Genomic DNA, 19,468 nt, shown 5'->3' on the forward strand with positions numbered 1-19,468 from the left:
AGCTGGGAGGCATCTCTTGTGTGTGGGAGTGCACAAACCCTGGTTGCTGGTTACAGGATCCCTGGGCTGGAGCCCGGTGTAGTGGGAGGGCCTAGTTTTGGCTCCCAGCCCCTGGGAAAGTGGCAGGAGCCTAGAGTTGGGGCCAAAAGACCTTCTGGTGAAGGCACTGAACTATTCTAGGTCAGACTGTGTTACCCCGGAAGGGGTGGATGAAATCATGACCTGGCCAGAGGACTGAGTTACAAGAAGAGAGGCCACTGGAACAGCCATCAGCAGAGGGCATCATGTGGGGAAACCACTGGTATGCCACGCCTGGCCATGAAGAGGTGATCCTGAGGCAAGCAAACACCCTTCACAGAGATAAATACATATAGAGAGAGAGCTTGGCTGAGCCACGACTCAGTGGAGAAGCACGACAACAGCTGACAAGTATTTGAAAGATGTAAACACCACGGAGGAAGATCAATTATTTAGCATAATAAACAGAGCTTTAAACTAGAAGAAACTGGGAGAGGGGAAATTTAGGCTCAACATCATGGAAAACTTTTTGTCAGAGAGATGACTTAAGCTGCAAGTTACTCTCCAAAGGGAAGGGGTGCTTGGGACATGTAACTGGAGCCAACTATACACTAGCAAAGGTACAGTAGAAATCTGTCCCATGCTGGCTTAAGGATGGATGAGCTACCAGTCTTTTCCCTCTCCAGATTCCACCCAGGAAACCACACAAACATTAGCTAAAGGACCAGAACTGGTTGCTGTGACCAGAGGGTATTAAAGAGTAGCAGCTTTGTTTCTGATTGAACAAAACAAGAGCAGGACATGGAGACATTTAAATTACTGCTGTAATCCTGTGCACTGAAGCACCCTTGCAAGAAACAACGGATACACATAAATCCTTTTTCCTGATCAGTCCTTTTCCCACAGATAATTGGCCCGGCCTGAAGCCTAACCTTTTCCTGGCTCATGTCTCCAGTTAGCCCTTTAATCTTCATAAAGGGCCCCCATAATTTCTGAGACATAGCCATAGACTCATGATTAGTGTAGTATTGAATAAGGCAAGGAATCAAGCGCAGTTATATACCCCAGCCAGAAAACTGTTCCACAGAACTTCAGCCAAAGGCCCAGTGCACATTTTAATTAAAGAAAAAAAGCATATGAAATGAAAGAAGATGGCATGTTTGTGGGTGGTGGGTGTGAAACAAGAGGAAGTAAAATCACCAGAAAACTGAAATCTATTGACATTTCTAATTCAACAAGTTGTTTTTCCCCCTCTCCATTAATCACTAAATGGAAAGGGCTAATTTAATCATGCCATGAACAGGATTATTAATATTACTGCTGGCCCTTGCATTACAATCTTGTCAACAGGAAAAGACGGATACATATTCCAAGGCATCAGCAGATTGTTCAATTACTGAGAAATCCCTTTACAGAAACACAAGCTGGTAGCCTGAATGCAACATATGTACTGAATTTTACAGGGCTTCCATTGCTTTAAGGGTTACAAACCCAACTCTCCCTCTCTCTCCACTCTCCTTCTCAGATCCTGTAGGCACTTTTTTCCTCTGATGAGAGTACAACCTCTGGGCAAAGGACTTGGAACCTTGTTTATCAGAAATCGAAGCCTTTTATTCTCATTAAGAAGGAAGTTTTCACTATTGAATGAATGCCTCCCCTAGTGCTGTTGAACCGGGCTGTTTTCTTTCCTGTGGGATTCAGGGTTGCCATTTCTGCGAGTTTACTCATGATGAATATACTCCTTGACATCAGCAGTGGCAGCTTCCCAACGTTAAGTGCTAATGTAAAATTAATATTACATCTCCTGCCAGGCACCGTGCATTGCATGCGTAACCTCATGCAGTTAGAAATGCCTCAATGATTTTTAGAATTGCTTCTTTCTGTAAATTGCTCTCCTGCTCCTCTCCTCCTTGAAATATGAAGTTTCCCATAGAAAATCCCCTTTTCCCATTCCAACACTGGCTTCTATGGGGAGCAAAGCACCCTCCCCAACCAACATACTCTTCCCAAGAGCTCCAGTACAACCCTGCCCACCCTTTAAAGACCACTTCTCCTGAGCAACTAATTTGTGCTGGTGCCTGGTGTGGAGTGGGGAAAGCGAGTGTCACTTACTAAGATGCAGCTTGTACACTCCATTGTTCTGGAACTGAAGAGCTAAAAATAACCTTTATATTAAGGCTGACGGAGATAAAGAATCAGAGAGGGAGAAAACTGTTGTGAAGAAACAGCAGAAGGATTGTTGAATGAGGTGTTTTCTTCAATAGATGCTAAAACAGCTTTCCTTCACCTCCACACACACAAGCTTCTCTCTCACCAAGGAAATGGTAAACACCGTCGTTATCTTCCCAAAACACACTGCTGAAATCCAAGAGCAATTCAAAGATCTCATTAGGCAGCCTGCACGCTGCACTGTAACCCAGAGAAAACATCAGAAGAGAGAATCGGGAGATGGAGACAGCAAAGGAACAATGTGAAATTGGGGAGTGGTACACCAGCGAGGGAGAAATGTAAACAACAAAGGCACAGTGTGGGGGAAGAAACGGGCAACAAGATGGAGAAAAGGAAAAGGCACAAACAAAACAACAGGGAGAAAAGCAGGACTGGGAACAGAAATTTAAGGCAGAAGTACTCCTGTTCTCGAAGAGAATTCAGTGCTGAGTAAGACTCCTGGAGACAGAGGTCTTCTTGTTGTCAAGAGGACAGGGACAGCAGCAGGTGCAGCAGCAGTGCTGGCTTCCCCACAGTGCCCTCCCATAGTGCCCCAACAAGGACCTACGGCAGGAGGGTGTTTCTGTCTCCATGTCCATTCTCTCCTTGGCCTCTCTGCTGAGACGGGAAGTAAGGGGACAATTACCACCAGCTGCATTGGCACTTTGGTGAGGACCACTAGCAGCTCAGCTGAGACCCACCAATTCATTTAACTTTTTTAAAAAGGGAAATAGGACTAGGCATTAAAGTATGCAGAGGACACACAGATTGGTTATCTCAGCATATTCAGTAGCCATACATCTGATCTGCACTGTGGCTCTGCTGGGAATAGGACTCTGGCTAGACTGAGGCCAGATTCAGTGGGCACTTATTCTGCACTGGCAGCACTGTAGCTCCCAGTATCTCACCTTCCTCCCAGCCTGGAAGGCCACAGCCCCTTTTATGCACAGTGGATAGAAATTGGCCTCCTTTCGGGAGAGCAGAAAGGGTGGAGACTTACTCCTGCCCTTCCCGTTCCCCTTCTATGGGGTTTGGTGAGAAAAGGAGACACTCTCCCCCTCCCCCGCCCATTCTGAGAGAGGAAGAAAAACTGAGCCTTGACTGGTGCACCTCATCTCCATGGACAGGAGAAAAAGTAGAAGACCTTGGGGACAGAGTTGGGGGAAAGAGATGTTTGCTAATAGGGGGTTGGGGAGAATAAGACCCAAGGGAACACTATATGGTGCCCCTGAAGCACTGCTCAGAGGGGAACCAGAAACAATACTGGATTACTTGACAGCAAAACATCTGCTGAGCCGGGGTAGGAGACACCTGAGTGGGAACTCAAGGGCCTGAGGGGATTGTTGCTGATCCGGGAACCAAGATATTCATTGACAAGAAACTGGCATTTCCACACCCTCTCCCATACACACTTTGCCTCCTCTCTGTCTGAACTTCAAAGACCAGCTCCGGCAAAGCAAAACACAGGAAACACCACAGAGAAGTTAGTAGGATTATCTTTGAAAGTTTCACTCTGTAAATGACAATTCTACAGCACGATTGCTCTCTTGCTGCTTTGTACTATTCTGTCACCCAAAGAATGGTGGAGCGCCCCAACAACAACCACCCCCGTGTGAGCACCAGGCAGGCATCCGCTGGAAATCCACTCAGTTGGTTCTCAGCTCCAAGCCACACAGTAAGATCACGGGAAGTAAGGTAAGAAAAGACCAACTAGGTCACCCAACCTGACCAAGACTATTTACAGCAGAATTCCCACTAACATCTTGTCTTACAAGTAGGGCCTTGCACCTTCCACGAGAGCTGAACTCTTGAAGGCAGAAGCCGAGACCCAAAGGCTGTAAATACCCATCCTGTAGGTGTACAGATTCATTGCGATTCAACAGTGGTTGCTGACATCCCTGGGCCATGCTACAAATGAATCAGCAGCAAAGGGCATCAGTCATTCCCAGAGAAAGCAGCTCTTCGCGAAGTAGGGGTGCCATTTAAAGAAAGTTATTCCAGCAGCAGCTGCCTCTCTGTTTCTTTTTGCCACACTCTGTCCTTTCCTTTCCCTGCTCAGAAGATCAATGAGGCTCACCCTATAAAATGCATTTCCTCCCAATGCATCTCTGAGTAAGTTACAGGGATTAATGGGTTCTCCCCATTTACCATCCGCATTGTATTTTAAAAAAAAAAAAAAAAAAGCACCCTTACAATGCATGGAACTCAAATTAAAATAAGTGGTGTTGTTCCACTTGGACCCAAAATTTGATTTCTTCAAAAACTTCTGACCAAAGGCTAATTTGGGTATTTAACGAATTGCTGCAGAATTCAGCACTGGAATGATTCAGAAAACAGACAATCTTGCCACAGAATGAGGTCTAGCATGCCACCAAGTACAAGTTTTGTTACCTGTAATTTCCATTCTTGTATCTTTTTCAGGCCACACAGACTCCTCCATGCCTGACCCCCCTACAGAGAAATCCTTCACAGTCTCCTTTGCACCATGCTGGGATTCAGTCCCAGGTTCTGGATGTCCAGGCTTCTCTCGTCTCTCCTGGCCTTCCTCAACACCACGTTGTGACTTTAAGAAAGCAACTAAGCTGGGATCTGAAAGTAATCACAGACAAATAGAATAGCAAAATTGAGTCATCAAAATGCTTCTTGGTCCAACTCCTACTATTTAATGTTTTAGTCTTCTTTACTCCAGTCTCAAATGCTCTTGGTGATCCTCTCGAAGACACTTACTGCTTCAGGATCTCTTGATGGGGACAACTGGTTGTTAAAATGACAGGAAGAACCGATCTGATAAATGTCTTTCAAGGCAGGGAAGAGACCCAAAATTCTATTAATTCTCCCAGTTCGCAAATATAAACAAAGTAATTTGCCCCCTGTATTACAAAAAAGGCACATACAAGTCACACTGTTAATTACAGAGAAAACTCTGCTCTCAGATCCACCTGGTAATCTCAGTTCTGACATTCTGCGCTCCCTATATATGGATTTCTCATTGACATCAACCTGAGTTCCACATGAATAGGAAGCACAGAACATAGTAAGAAGAATGATTCACATTTTATTGAACCACAACAAAGTTTCAGTTCAAGTTCTGGGTACAAGTTGAGAAGAGTTCTCTATCTGAATTGGATCACCATCCCTAATATCAGCCATGGACTTCACATCCAGAGAATCATAGGAATGAAAGGGACCTCGAGAGGTCATTTAGTCCAGTCCCCTGTACTCATGGCAAGACTAAGTATTGTCTAGACCAGCCCTGACAGGTGTTTGTCTAACTTGCTCTTAAAAATCTCCAATGAATGGAGATTCCACAACCTCCCTAGGCAATTTATTCTAGTGCTTTATTCTCCAGTTGAGAATTTTGTCCTAATGTCCATCCTAAACCGCCCTACCACAATTTAAGTCCATTGCTTCTTGTCCTACCCTCAAAGATTTAGGAGAAGACTTTTTCTCCCTCCTCCTTGTAACAACCTTTTATGTACTTGAAAACCGTTATGTCTCCTCTCAGTCTTCTCTTCTCCAGACTAAACAAACCCAATTTTTTCAATCTTCCCTAACAGATTATGTTTTCTAGGCCTTTAATAGTTTTTGCTGCCCTTCTCTGGACTTTCGCCAATTTGTTCACATCTTTCCTGAAATGTGGTGCCCAGAACAGCACACAACACTCCAGTTGAGGCCTAATCGGTGCAGAGTAGAGCGGAATTACTTCTCGTGTCTTGCTTACAACACCCCTGCTAATACATCCCAGAATAATGTTTGCCCTTTTTATTTTATTTTTTGGCAACAGTGTTACACTGTTGACACATATTTACCTTGTGATCCACTATGACCCCCAAATCCCTTTCTGCAGTACTCCTTCCTAGGCAGTCATTTTCCATTTTGTATGTGTGCAACTGATTACTCCACTTAGGAAGGAACACTTTCCATTTGTCCTTATTGCATTTCATCCTATTTACTTCAGACCATTTCTCCAGATCATTTTGAATCCAAAGCACTTGCAACCCCTCCCAGCTTGGTATCATCCTAGGGTGACCAGAAGTCCCGATTTTATAGGGACAGTCCCAATTTTGGGGTCTTTTTCACATTTGCTGTCTGATCACCCTATATCATCCACAAACTTTATAAGTGTACTCTCCAAGCCATTATCTAAATCACTGATGAAGACATTGAACAGAACCGGACTCAGGACTGATCCCTCTGGGACCCCTCTTGATATGCCCTTACAGCTTGATTGTGAACTATTGATAACTACTCTCTGGGAATGGGTTTCCAAACAGTTATTCAACCACCTTATAGTAACTCCATCTAGGTTGTATTTCCCTAGTTTGTTTATAAGAAGGTCATGCAAGACAGTATCAAAAACCTTACTAGTGTCAAGATATACCACATATAAACACTGGCAGCTCTCTTCGTGATTTGGGGGGGGGGAAAAGGATGCTTGGAAGCGGAAGGTGTTTGGAGGGGAGAGAATATTCTTGAGACTAAAATACAGGTCAGAGTCAGGTGATCTGAGTTTTACCCCTAGCTCTGCCACAGACATCATATAATCTTGTGCCAGGCACATAACTTCTCTATGTGAGAGATTCCACATCTGCCAAGTGGGAACAGTAATAATTACATCCCTCGTGGGGACATGGCGAGATTCAGTTCATTAAGTGTTTATCAAGTGCAGAGAGATCCTCCAATAGATGGTAACAGAAGTGAAATGTTATTAGAGAACAACAACAATCACACTGATTACTACTCAGGGAGAGGAGGCACAAGGTATTAGGAAATTCTCTGTAACCCTGCAGGGAGTTATACTGTTAGATTAACATTGGCTTGTGGAAATTTCACTCTGGTAAATGTACTCCATGTTTTTAAATCAGTTTATAGAAAGGAACAGAAGAAATCGGGACACAACAAGCTACCCTTTGCCCCTGTCTGTCTCTCTCTCTCTCTCTCTCTCACACACACACACACACAATTCAATCTAAACCTCCCTCAGTGAGGGATCCCACTAGATCAAACACTGTGTGTCGGGTCCGACCAACTTAAAACACCCATTATTTCTATTAACGCAAGTAGAGTTGTGCTTTCCTGTGCTTCACTGCACAGAAAGAGGAAAAAGAGGTTTTCTTAATCATTCTAGAGTTATATATATAAATATTATTCCGAAGACACTGATTACGAAGACACAGTGGTCAAAATCATGCTCTGCCTCAGCATAGTCTCTCCGGTGATAGAATCAATATAGAGCTGCAAAGATCCCTACAATCTGAAGGGGCTACACAGGGTACAGTGCAGCTGGGCATGAAGCTTTATGATCTCCTCCACATCAAGGACATCTAACCTAGCTACTGGGCTGCAACAATCCTCGCAGTGTCCCTATGCAGCCTGAGACTGGAGGGGAGGATTCTTTTCCTCCACTCCTTTGTGTCTGACCAGCATCAGGCCACATACTGAGGCTGGAGCCTGGGCTTAGGATTTGCCTCCATGTGAGCCATTCTTCATGGACAATTCACTATTTTGGGGGCATAAAATTCAACCCACAGATCTGACCGGTTTCATTCCCTGAAGCCAGAGGACTGAAAGTCCTGGTAATTTTACCCTGCTTGGCGTAAACATAGATAATACAGGTATTTTTATTCCCCCCCCGCCCCCAAAAAAAAAAAAAAAAAGAAGTGAAATGTTTTTTTGAAATGTATTAAGTCTTCTGCCTCACTAATACTCTGTGGGGGCGAGTTCCACAGTGTAGAAAACAAGGTTTCCTTTTATACCCTCTTGTTAAAAGCGATAGAAATAAAGACTAATTTCATCTCAGAGGTTTGGACAGTTTAGCTCTCTGAATAAAGGGTCCCCCCAAGATTCTGGCTGCAACTGCTTTACTCCATCCCTTTGTGGCCTATCCAGAACACCCTATATCTCCTTCACCCTGGAATAGGCAGCAAGGTGCTCGTGTGCAGGATACTGGTGTTCATACCCAGCTGAACCAGCAGCCTCCTCTGTTCCTGTAGGATCTCCTCTTGGGTCATGGAGTGCAACTTCTGTAGGTTCTCCTCGTGGATAGCCAGAGCTTCCCGCTCACTCTCCAAGTTTCCAAGACCCTCTCCAGTTATGATACGAGGTCGCTGAGTGCTCACATCATCATCAGGTTTGCCTAGAAAATCCAGCAACAGAAGTTATTAGTGAGTCAAATGTCTATAGCATTATTAATTCATCCAAATCTGAAAAGATCAAAAACATGTCACTGCACAGAAATCAACTACTTTCCAGTTGTTTCAGATAAAAACAGTATTTAACAATGGATTACTAGCCAAGGTAACAGTGAATATAACCTATTCCAGTTTTTCCAGCCACTGTTACCTGCCCTTTAGGTTCCTGCTCCAGGTTTAATGTTAGCTCTCTGCTAAGCCCTGGTACACCACCAGCCTATCCATGTTTGCAATCTCCAACACTCACACTGCTCTCATGATTGTAAAAGATGGAGCACTACCCAAACCACACTGCAGGTTAGAGCGCACATAAACAAACAGGTGAAAGTCTGCTAAACAGACATTTGCCTTGAAAGGTTGGGGACTGCTAATCTACTGATTTTCTTCTCCTTGACTGTTAGAGCTCTAAGTATGCAGAAAGATCATGCCCTGAGCAAACCCCAGCTCTCTCTTTATCTGCCAATCTAACTCCCTTCTTAAAGAAAGGGTTAAATGGAATGAGCCTAACAGTGGTATAAAATTCTCATTTTATCAGATAGAGACTTAGATCCTTCAACTGGTCCATGGTCCACCCCACAAGGACATGGTCTCCCGGATTCAATTCTTTTTGTCTGGAAGGACAGCACATTCCATCTGCTCCATACAATACCAGAGCATCCCTAATACTGTAAACTGGAAATCCTGCAGGCATTGGACTGCTCTTCAAACAGTTCTAAGTAACATCTCTGTAACAGTACCAATCATGTTTTGTACTGTCTCCACAGCAGCTGAAAGCCTTGTGTATTGAGCATTTGGGAGGGGGGGAGAGGGGACCAGGCAGCTGGAGAGGAGCCAAGTATGGGGAGAATGGCCTATCAGAAGAAACCCTAGGCTTCCCATCAATACAGCTGACCATCTGAGAGTCACCAGCCATTTAACATTAGACACACAGAAGAACAACCCAATCTACATTAGTGGCGGCCATTTCAGTATGACAGTTGAGACAGACAGAGGCTTCATGACTCACCATCCTTAGTGCTGTGGAGTGGCTCCTCCTCTGCTGATCCAGGGGAACAGATGGCACCTGGAACTGCTGATATTCTGTGTGTATGCCTAGTCTCAACAGCAGGTGGAGCTGTCACAGCCTCTTCAGCTGCTCTCTTAGCAGCTATCTTCTGTGCAAAGATACTTTTTCTTCCAGATTCCACCTTCACCTGTAGGAAGATAAATTCCCAGATCAACACTACCTCGTCTCCAGATGCCCCCACCCTCATATCACAGACAACCGTGTATACACTCTACAAAAGTGTTTCCAAAACAGGGGGTTTAGAACAGGACATTTATGAGGGAAATAAATACTAGTGTCTGCCCTCTCTCCTGCACATGCATGACTGTTTTCTACTGTATTGTTTGAAGGTAGAACAGAAGGAGAAAAATAATTGCCCTCATTGTTTGCTGATTAGAGGCAACTGGGTTTAATTATAGGTGAACTCTGGCAAATCAGAAAGCAGATACACCTCAATATCAATGAGCACAACAGCTCACGACGTCCAGTTAATCTGAAACCCTGCTTATCTGAATGCTTTGCATTTCTGAGGATAAGTGGGGGTTGTACTGTACTCACCACATGCTTGGAACAGGCTTCTTACAAGATTATTGGACTGCAGTCGGGTGAGAAGATTTACACAGTAATAAGTGGGCGAGTGATGCTAAAATAATCCTGGCTAAATTAATGCGCTGCTTGTGCTAAGGAAGGTAATCCATGCACCCTAAGGAAACAGGACTCCTGCACTTTTCTTGCCCAGTGAGGGGAGAAGAGTGCCTAAAAAATGAGAGCCTATTAAAATAAAACTCTGAAGTTGCTTCCATATGCTTACATATTTATAGTAACAAACGTGGTGGTTTAATAGAAGCTACTCCTTTTTAATAGTCTTCCCTCTAAAAAGCCATCTCTTCAGATGCACCAGCACATCCATCATGTGTCAGCGCCCCAGAAACTGGATCCCGCTCTCGCTCAGTTGTGTTTTCTTAGCCTGCACCTCCTGTTACTGCAAAACTAGGTTGACAGAAGCTGCTGCTTCTGATTCTAGCTTCTCTAGCAGATTTCAGGCCAAACTAAATCAAAACCCACAAAGCTGCAACAGATACGAATGCAAATGAACTCAGAAGAGGGTTTGTGAAGAAGTACCACCCGTTGGGGAATTGATATAAATCGAATCATTAAAGTCTTTTATTCTTTATTAATAGAATATGGTGTTTTCGCTGGTTAAAAAACAAAACAAACAAAACAGGCCATGTACATGGTGAGACCTGGATTCTCCCACTCTTCCTCAGCAAACAGCTGTGAAGGGACCTCTCTCTTTCTAGATTAGGGGAATTCAATCTCATGTAGTTGTAGGATACAAGGCAACCCCTGACTCTGATTTGGCAGGACAGCTCTTTCTTGTGATGAGGAGCAACTTCAGTAGATATGGGAGTTAGCTCCTGATCTCCAGCATGCTGAGCTGCCTGCTTATAGCCCAGAGAAGCACCAATACTGTGGGCAGGCATTCTGCCCTACAGTGGGAAATTCTGGTAGTTAAAGAAGAAAGTGAGGGACGACTCGAGTGAAGCTGCATTTCTGACCTCATTTTTTATTTCAGACCGGTGAAACGCTCTGGGAAACGGGTCTCCAGTGGGCACTGGCATGGTCACAGCTGCCATGCTTGTGTCTCGTTCCTGCAGACAAGAAAAACAGAAGGAACTAAACAAACTACTTCTTGCATGTGCACACACAAATTGTTCGCTCTTCTCAAGGTGCTCCAGGATACTGCAGTGCCACCGCTACTGGATTCACCACACTCTAGGACAGCAAGGGCTTCCTCCCATCTGATAACACTCCCTCCCTAGTGCTCTATTCACAGCAACCTGACACACCATTACAACACACAAGCACATAACGCACAATGATTTTGCTGAAGACTGCCGTGATGTGTCGATCATGACACTCCAATCTCTCCTCTGGATCCTCATCATCAAAGCGGACACAGGCATTTTTGAACTTGGACTTCTTTGGAGGTGCTGGAGTTAGGGCTGGGAGCACATCAGGAAAGTCTGAAGAGGCAAAAACAACAACAAAAGAACCTCAATGCACATTCCATGAGGCTATTTATGATGCACAGGAGTTACTCATATCTTCTAGGGACTAGATATGTACTAGGAAATCTTGCTCTGGTATTTTAAGGTGCCTATTACCTTGGCAAGAATTGAACATGATGAAGCAGCAAGTTGAGAATTCTCAACTTCTCTGGGAAGCAGAGGGTTTGAACTTATGTAGTCACAGATTTTATTGCTGATTTATTTACAGGCATCACTCCTGGGGAAAGGCTTTAAAGAGTTGTGTGCACAGGGAAGAGCACTGAGTTCAAAATTGCAGGTCACAAGGGAAAGCTATAGGTACAAGGGCAATACACAGAAATGCTAAGACAACATACAGAAACAGAGAGGAAGCACTGTTCTGCAGTTAGAGCACAGGCCGAGGATTCCAGAGACCAAGCTTCTAGTCCCAACTCTGCCAGTGACTCTCTGTGGGACCTTGAACAAGTCAATGCCTTAGTCTCTCCATCTGTAAAAGTGGGAACAATATTTCCCTACCTCACCAATGGCTGAGAGGTTTAAATCATTGATGTTATAAAAGCACCTGGAACTTGGATGATCAAAGGTACTATAGAACTGGTTATAGTTATCAGTGCAGTGGCAGGCTAATGGATGTTAGAGGAAGGAATATATAGCACACTAAAACAGCTGGATGCCGGCAGGACTGTGTGGAGAATTTAACAGAGGCGCTCAGGAGAGAGTCTAAATGCAGGGTAAAACAGCTGGTGCTATGCACATGAGACAGCTGAGGTAGCTACTACAAACATAAGTCCAAGCAAATGGAATATTGCAGGGAGAATGGATGTATGATGCCAGGATTGCACTTGAGGCAGACGTGTATTGCAGGGATAACTCTGATGGATGCTGTTGGAGGACACGCAGAAGCAAAGCACAGATCATAAGAGGAGCACTTTATCCTAGATATAGGGGAGTAAGGATGAAGAATACCACAAGCAGGATACAAATGCAGGGGAAAAGCAGATGGATGTTGAGGGCAAGGAGGTAGAAGGCATAAAGCATACAAGTGATTACCCAAAGATAAAGGGGGAAGATGTCCGTATTAACATAAAGTAAAGACACCCCAAAGAAAGTTACCGTCTAGTATCACCACATCCCTGCTGTCCTGCAGTGGGGGTCTCTCCTCATCTCCACTGCCAGCAGCTCCTCGCCTCTTGTCTGCTTTCTTCACGACTTTCACTGCCGGGGAAGCCCTTGCTGCCAGGAACTCATTCTGAAATCGCAGCAGATCTGCCTCAGACTCTCCAGGCTTTGGCCTTGACAACATCCTGCTTCCTCACTCTTGCTGCCTGCCCTAGAGCTGTGTGTCACTCCTAGGGTACCTGATGCACACAAAGGAAACAAATTAGAGACTTGGATTCTGGGGAGAAACCCCCCACACGTTTCCTTCTGACACACACAGCTCTCCCACACTCTTGACTGCAGTACCCCACCCTCTTGAATCACCCCGACCACCATTCTTCCCATTAATGGCGCAAATGAACTGTGACCTTGTCTTCACTACCAGTCAATGCGCCACCAGACAAGCAGACACCTGCTCTGTCAGATATTTGGGAGCAAAACACCATCAGTCCAACAAACACAGCCAGCCAACAGGCATTGCTCTTTTCCATGATATTTAAAAACAAACTTTGCATGCAGCCTTTAATTGTGTGAGGCTGTTAGTGTTTAACCCCAGGTGGTGTAGTTGGATTTAGCCTACTTTCAGCATAAAAATTAGTGCAAGATCACTCAGAAGGTGCAAACATAAAATTCCCTCTTTGGAATCAATCACCTCTCTCCACCCATCTAGCACTGGCCTCCTCTCAGAATTTTACCATTCTCTGTCCACCTTTTGTGCAAGAGCCATCTCCTCTGCAGCTCCTGCAAACTGAAACAACTTTCCTATATCTTCCTGCCTCTTTCACTCTCCATCTCACTCAAATCTTACCTGAAAAGTGATTTCTCCCTTGATTATCCCTCTTAATTTTGCCCTCCCTCTGTTCACTGGCCTTCTGCCTGGGATTTAATGTTTGGGGAGAAGGATGCTATAGAAAATAACTCTATATTTACAATCTAAATAATCTATATTAGGAATATGTGGATCACCTGTATTGAATCTATTAGAAGGAAATAGCTGGAATAGGGGACATAGTGCACCCCGGTATAACACCACTGACTTCAATGGCATTAGACTAGGGATGGATCCATCCCATTCTCTCACTGTTCTTTATCCAAAGACCCATATAAATGCAGCCATTATGTCGGGGGAGGGGGCAAAAACTCTCTATTTTGAAAAAAAGACAAGTTAGGCAAAAATGTTTAGATTCAAGTGGCTATCTTTAGGCACCTAATAAAGTAGATTTTCAGAGGTGCTGAGGACCCTCAGATCCCATTAGCTTCAATGGTACTTGTGAGTGCTCAGCACCTCTGACTGTCAGACCCCTTTGTCTGATGCCTAAAGGAGGATTTTGGTGCCAAATTTTAGACACCCAAGTTTGAACACAATGGCCTAATGCAGGGGTTCTCAAACTGGGGGTTGGGATCCCTCAAGGGGTCATGAGGTTATTACATGGGGGTCGTGAGCGGTCAGCTTCCACCCTAAACCCCGCTTTGCCTCCAGCATTTATAATGGTGTTAAATATATTTAAAAGTGTTTTTAATGTATAAGGGGGGTCACACTCAGAGGCTTGCTGTGTGAAAGGGGTCACCAGTACATAAGTCCGAGAACCCCTGGCCTAATGCTTGTGACAGTTGCCAACTCAACAATCATAAAGGGTGTCCTTTATTTTTGCCAAGACCAGGTACAACATAGGCAACAGCAGGGTGAACTTCCCTACGCTACCCTGCCAACAGAACCATCTCTAGGAGCAAGAGGGCTTCTCCTCTGAGACTGCCAACAAAGGTCCCTCGAGTGGCTGCTGGCAGGTTTTTGGGGGCCCTGGAATGAGGCTGCTCTATATTAGGTAATAGGGAGGTAGTATTGTACTATGTTCTTTGTAAACACAAGAGAGCATGATTTTATATCACAATTCAGCATGTATTGGTGCTGGATTGCCTTTAAAGGGAGAAGGCAGAATGCTGCCTTACAATCTGGCTTCCTTCCAATGGCACTGCAACACCTGTGACTTATTTAGACACTTCTTCCTTCTTCACTTCACGACACAAGCACACATGCTTGTAGTTTATTTATGGAGCTCTCTGCCGCAGCAAGGGCTGCAATAATCTCATTTTGATTGATTGGTTCTCCCTATGATATGCATAAGCAGCACCACATGACATCAGAAACCCAGGACTTCAAAGACCATCACAGCCCAAATTATGATGGTGCTGGAATATCAGAAACAAATTGGCTAGAATCAAAATGTGTTGCAGATGCCCCTCAAATAAATCGCTCACCAATTCTTCCATCCTTGCCCTGCCTTCAACACTCAGATTTACACATGCCTACCTGGCTATTCTGTGCTTTACTCTCACCATCTGAAAATAATGGGGTCACAAAGTCACTTTAGAACAGTCCAGAGAAAATCATCAGACACTGTGGGATGAAAGCCAGCCACAGAAGACACTGAGAAAGAGAGAGGGGTTTCTGGAACAAGTCAAAGTCACTCCCCTCAGCATGGGTGTAACTACCGCTCCTTGGAGTGCTGAGTAACAACAGAACATCAGAGTTATAGTGTGGATGAGAATGTAACCTTGTTCTGGAATCAGACTCACGCCTTGAACACCCACATTCCCGATTCCATCCATGTTGTAACTGGGTCAAGAGGCAGACATGTTGTAACCAGCTTCCCCAGTTTGGTGTATTTGTAAGTGTGGATGAGCCCGAAATGGTTTAAATACATTTGATGCTAGCAGGTGGGCAGGAGTAGCGTGCACGGGATCATTTTTTCCCCCAATACTTTTATTCTATCTAGACCATTCACCGGACTACCTACGGGATAACTGCAGTACAGTTTGGTTTGCACAGCTGTCAGAAAGCCCTTCTCACAGCTGGCAGAAAAAGTATGCTAGAACACTGCCAGCAATAACCGTATTGCTACTAGTGGAGCTCTGAACCCAGTGCAGCAGGAACTTAAAGACTGGTCCCAATTGCCTTGCAACTCAGGCCTCCATCTGCACTACAAGAAGAACCTTAATACATAGCAACAGAGTCCTGTGACACCTTTAAGACTAAGATGTATTGGAGCATAAGCTTTCATCCAATACATCTGTTAGTCTTAAAGGTGCCACAGGACTCTCTGTTGCTTTTTACAGATCCAGACTAACACGGCTACCCCTCTGATACTTAATACATAGTTATCTGCCACACTTAAGAGTGTCCATATATACATTTTTTTATTACAATTATTTTTGGTAAAACACCTACCAGCACCGTTGATAGAAAGTAATGGTCTATAAACATCCTGGAGACCAGTGTTTTAGACTAGATATGGAGAGAGGGGGATGGGAACAGGTGTAGGAGATTCATAGAATCATAGAACTAGAAGGGACTTCGGGAGGTCATGTAGAGCAGTCCCCTGCACTCAAGGCAGGACTATTATCTAGATCAGTGGTCCCCAACCTTTTTGTGGCCAGTAGCACATTCATGTTTTCAGAAAAGTGTGGCGGGCGCCAACAATTTTTCAAGGCTTATTTTGTATTTGTACATTAAATAATACGAAAAACATCATATTTAATATTACATAATATATGAATCCAGAGAGAAGACGGAGAGAAGCCGCGAGGACAGAGAATGATGAGGCAATATTTACCATTATAATGGTAAATGAGTATGTTTCTAAGAGTTGCAAAGCTTCCCAGAATCACCATTAAAGTCTGTTAAGTGAGCGGGTCCATCTGTCCCTCCTCTCACTGGATACAAAACAATTGAAAGTTGTTGATTTGGGAGGTTTTTGTGTAGCATACAACTTCATTACTGGAGCATCCCATACTTAGAAAATTTCTTCCAGCAACTCCTAAATTCACCTCCCACTTACGGTGATGGGTACTGACTCAGTTTAAGACATCTGCCTGAAAATATTTGCTGATTTGATGTGAGCCACTACCATAGTGATTTCTGATTAGGTGCCAGATGAACTGTGCTTATACTGGGGGAGCGTGAACAGAAGGAAAGCTATAAGCAGCCTGTAAGTAGTAAGACAGCAGCTCTGGCTTAGATGTGGCTAATAAATGAGGAAGGGCACCCATTCCGGAGTGTAGGAAAATTCCTCTCTGATTGTGAGGAGTCTCTGAACCCCAAGGTCTCTTATTTTCCCCATCCCCAATATGACATTGTTAACTCCTTTCAATGGAGATTCCATTTTAGTCACCAAAGTGGACCAGAAGGGACCTGCCCCTCAATCACAGCTCCTAAATCAGACAAAGGGATCACTATAGGGCAACATAAGGTGCTTCCTCCAGCCAGAGGCTGAGCACACTCTCTCCATAACATCTCCAGTCCTTTCCTGCTGGCCTTGAAGTGGGGTAGTGAAGGGAGAGAGGCAGAGAACTCCACTCAGGCAGGCCTCCCTCATGGCAGTGCAGAGATCAAGGAAGGTCACAGCCATAGTGCTCTAAATCAATGTCAATGAAAGACTAACTGAGCTATTTATCTGTCTACTAAACCAATGTATGCTATGTCGTATTGCCCCTCATGAAAGGCTTTTTTCACCCTACAGACTGTGGCAACTGACACAAAAAAAAAAACACCCCATAACAGCTATGGGGATTGGGGTGGTAACTGTAGCCTGTAATCAACAGTATAGGTAGCCAAATATCCTGGGCTATAACCAGTCTAACCCTGGAAGAGGGCCTGCTGAATGGGCCACCTGCAGGAGAAAAAACTAGCTTTATATTGGTCACAGAATATTTAATACCTGCATTTGGACCAGGTAACAGTGAATGCCTTAGGAAAAATTAGTGCCCCTACACTATCCATTGGGTCTTTGGGGTAACGGAAGCCTCAAGAGTTACTGCAGAGGGCCAAATATTAAAATAAAGGAAGATATCTGCTGTTAATAGATCATTACAGTAGAATAAACTAAAGTACTCAGCAGTTTTTTCAGAGTATGCAACATTGATGGGGTTTTGGTATACAGTACAAGTAATTCTATGTGAGGATTTTGAGATAGATTATAAAAATAGGCTTAGGTTAGAACCTGTAGAAGTAAATGGCTCTTGGTCTGAAAAATAATTTGTCAAAATAACTTACACACAGGTTAGTTATGATTATATAGTGATATTCACCATATGGTGAAATTTATTACCACTGTATGTGCTGGAGGTTGCTGCTGGTTGGAGGAAGAGGGTGGTTAATGTTTTGTTGTGCTTTCAAAACATTGTCCGTGGCACCAAAAATTTAGGGTAAGTGCCCATTTTTCAACTATTTGTTGTAAATCTAAACATACCTAACATTCCAACATACATTCATAAGCCAGGGCAAAACTGATATGTCCTAGTAAGGTTTATTTCTCACATCTGTGACTACATGTCCCTTTTAGGTCAACATGTGTCCAAGACGGTAGCTGAGGGTATGTCTACACTGTAATTAGACACCCACTGCTGGCCCATGCCAGCTGACTCAGGCTCAGCGTAAGGAGCTGTTCAACAGTGGTTTGGGCTCAAGCCCAAACTCTGGGACCCTCAGCCCTGGCAGGGTCCTACAGGTTGGGCTCCAGCCTGAGCCCAAACTTCTACACCACAATTAAACAGCTCCTTAGCCAGAACCCCCTGGACGCAGTCTGAATCAGCTGGCAGGGGACCAGCTGTGGGTTTTTAATTGCAGTGTGAACATACCCTAAGCGTTTCCAATTCCTCAGTAATAGCAGAGAGTGCCTATATAATCTCCAATAGCACTTTTATATCCCTTAAAGGGTCCCCTGGTGGTGGTGTGCGGGTTAGAATTTTTCCTTCCCTTTGCGGGTCACCTCCAATTTACCTCTGAATGGATAACCCTAAATCTCAAACTTTTGCCGGCTTTCACCCAGCACCCTCCTACCACACCATTACTGCGACCCACTATGTTTCTGGGTGGTTGCTAGACACGTGTGTGTGTGTGTGTCTGTCTGTCTCCGGGTGGTGGGGGCGGCGGGGAGGACTGGCCCCTGGCTGCGATCTGCTGGCGGGGAGGGGGGCGACAGGGAAGTAAGGAAATGGGCAGCATTGGGGTACTCCGCTCCGGCATGAGACAGGGAGATTTTCTAGCAAGGAACGAAGCGAAACTTTCTGTCTCTGTCTGACACACGCTTCCCGGGCGCAGGAAGGACGGACGGACACACATACACCCCCGAGGGGGTTTTACTGCTGCCCCCACGCCAGTGGCCCAGGCCCAGGGCGGGAGCGGATCCGTGCCGCATGAGGAGCGGGAGATCTGCTCCTGCTGCCTGTCCCCACTCAGCCCCGTCCTTCGCCCCCTGGGCAAACGCGGCTCCCCGCCGCCGCCCCGAGGGGAACAGCCCTGGACAAGCTTCTGCCCCAGTCACCGGCTGACACTAACCTGCGCATGTGAGCCGCCCCTGCCATCCCGCCAGCCGCAGCACTTCCGCCCCGCAGATGTCGTCACTTCCGCCCGTCGGCCGCGCCCTTTCACCCCCGGCTAGAGCGGTTTCCATAGCTCTTGTCTCCGCCTACCGCCGCCATATTGGAGCCGTGGGAGAAGAATAGCCCGAGGCAGGGCGGCGGCTCACGTGGGCTGATGGGGCTGTGCGGGCCGAATGTTTGACGCAAGCAGCGTATGTCTCCGGGAGTCCGCCTCCCTGACGTGGGGCTGTCAGTCAACGCCCGCTGGGGAGCTGCAGCCTGGGCCCGCAAGTGAGACTTGCACGTGGCTAGGCCCCCCCCCCCCCGCCCCGACAGCGTATCCCAGTGCCAACTGGGCCCTGCCTCGCGCCTCTGCCCCGCAGCGCGTGCCTGGCGCCTTCCCCTGCCCCACGCGAGCCCAACACGGCCATTCCCCGCCA

The 19,468-nt window shown here is 45.5% G+C and overlaps 1 protein-coding gene across 3 annotated transcripts in view; it reads right to left on the bottom strand.

Moving 5' to 3' along the window:
- The window catches only part of RPAP1 (RNA polymerase II associated protein 1), a 53,965-nt gene extending 34,891 nt beyond the window's left edge, over positions 1 to 19,074 (bottom strand). For all 3 annotated transcript variants that reach the window (XR_004645541.1, XM_034769121.1, XM_034769119.1), the window contains exons 1-7: positions 19,006 to 19,074; positions 12,627 to 12,871; positions 11,341 to 11,489; positions 11,022 to 11,114; positions 9,424 to 9,610; positions 8,186 to 8,362; positions 4,618 to 4,815 (exon numbers count right to left, since the gene is read on the bottom strand). Coding sequence is in view for 2 of the 3 variants with exons in the window: in XM_034769121.1 (XP_034625012.1) it covers positions 4,618 to 4,815; positions 8,186 to 8,362; positions 9,424 to 9,610; positions 11,022 to 11,114; positions 11,341 to 11,489; positions 12,627 to 12,816 (994 nt within the window). In the remaining variant the exon portion in view is untranslated. The remainder of the gene's footprint in view (positions 1 to 4,617; positions 4,816 to 8,185; positions 8,363 to 9,423; positions 9,611 to 11,021; positions 11,115 to 11,340; positions 11,490 to 12,626; positions 12,872 to 19,005) is intronic.
- Positions 19,075 to 19,468: the final 394 nt, after the last annotated feature.

Source organism: Trachemys scripta, chromosome 4, assembly GCF_013100865.1.
Source record: "Trachemys scripta elegans isolate TJP31775 chromosome 4, CAS_Tse_1.0, whole genome shotgun sequence".
NCBI lineage: Eukaryota > Metazoa > Chordata > Testudines > Emydidae > Trachemys > Trachemys scripta.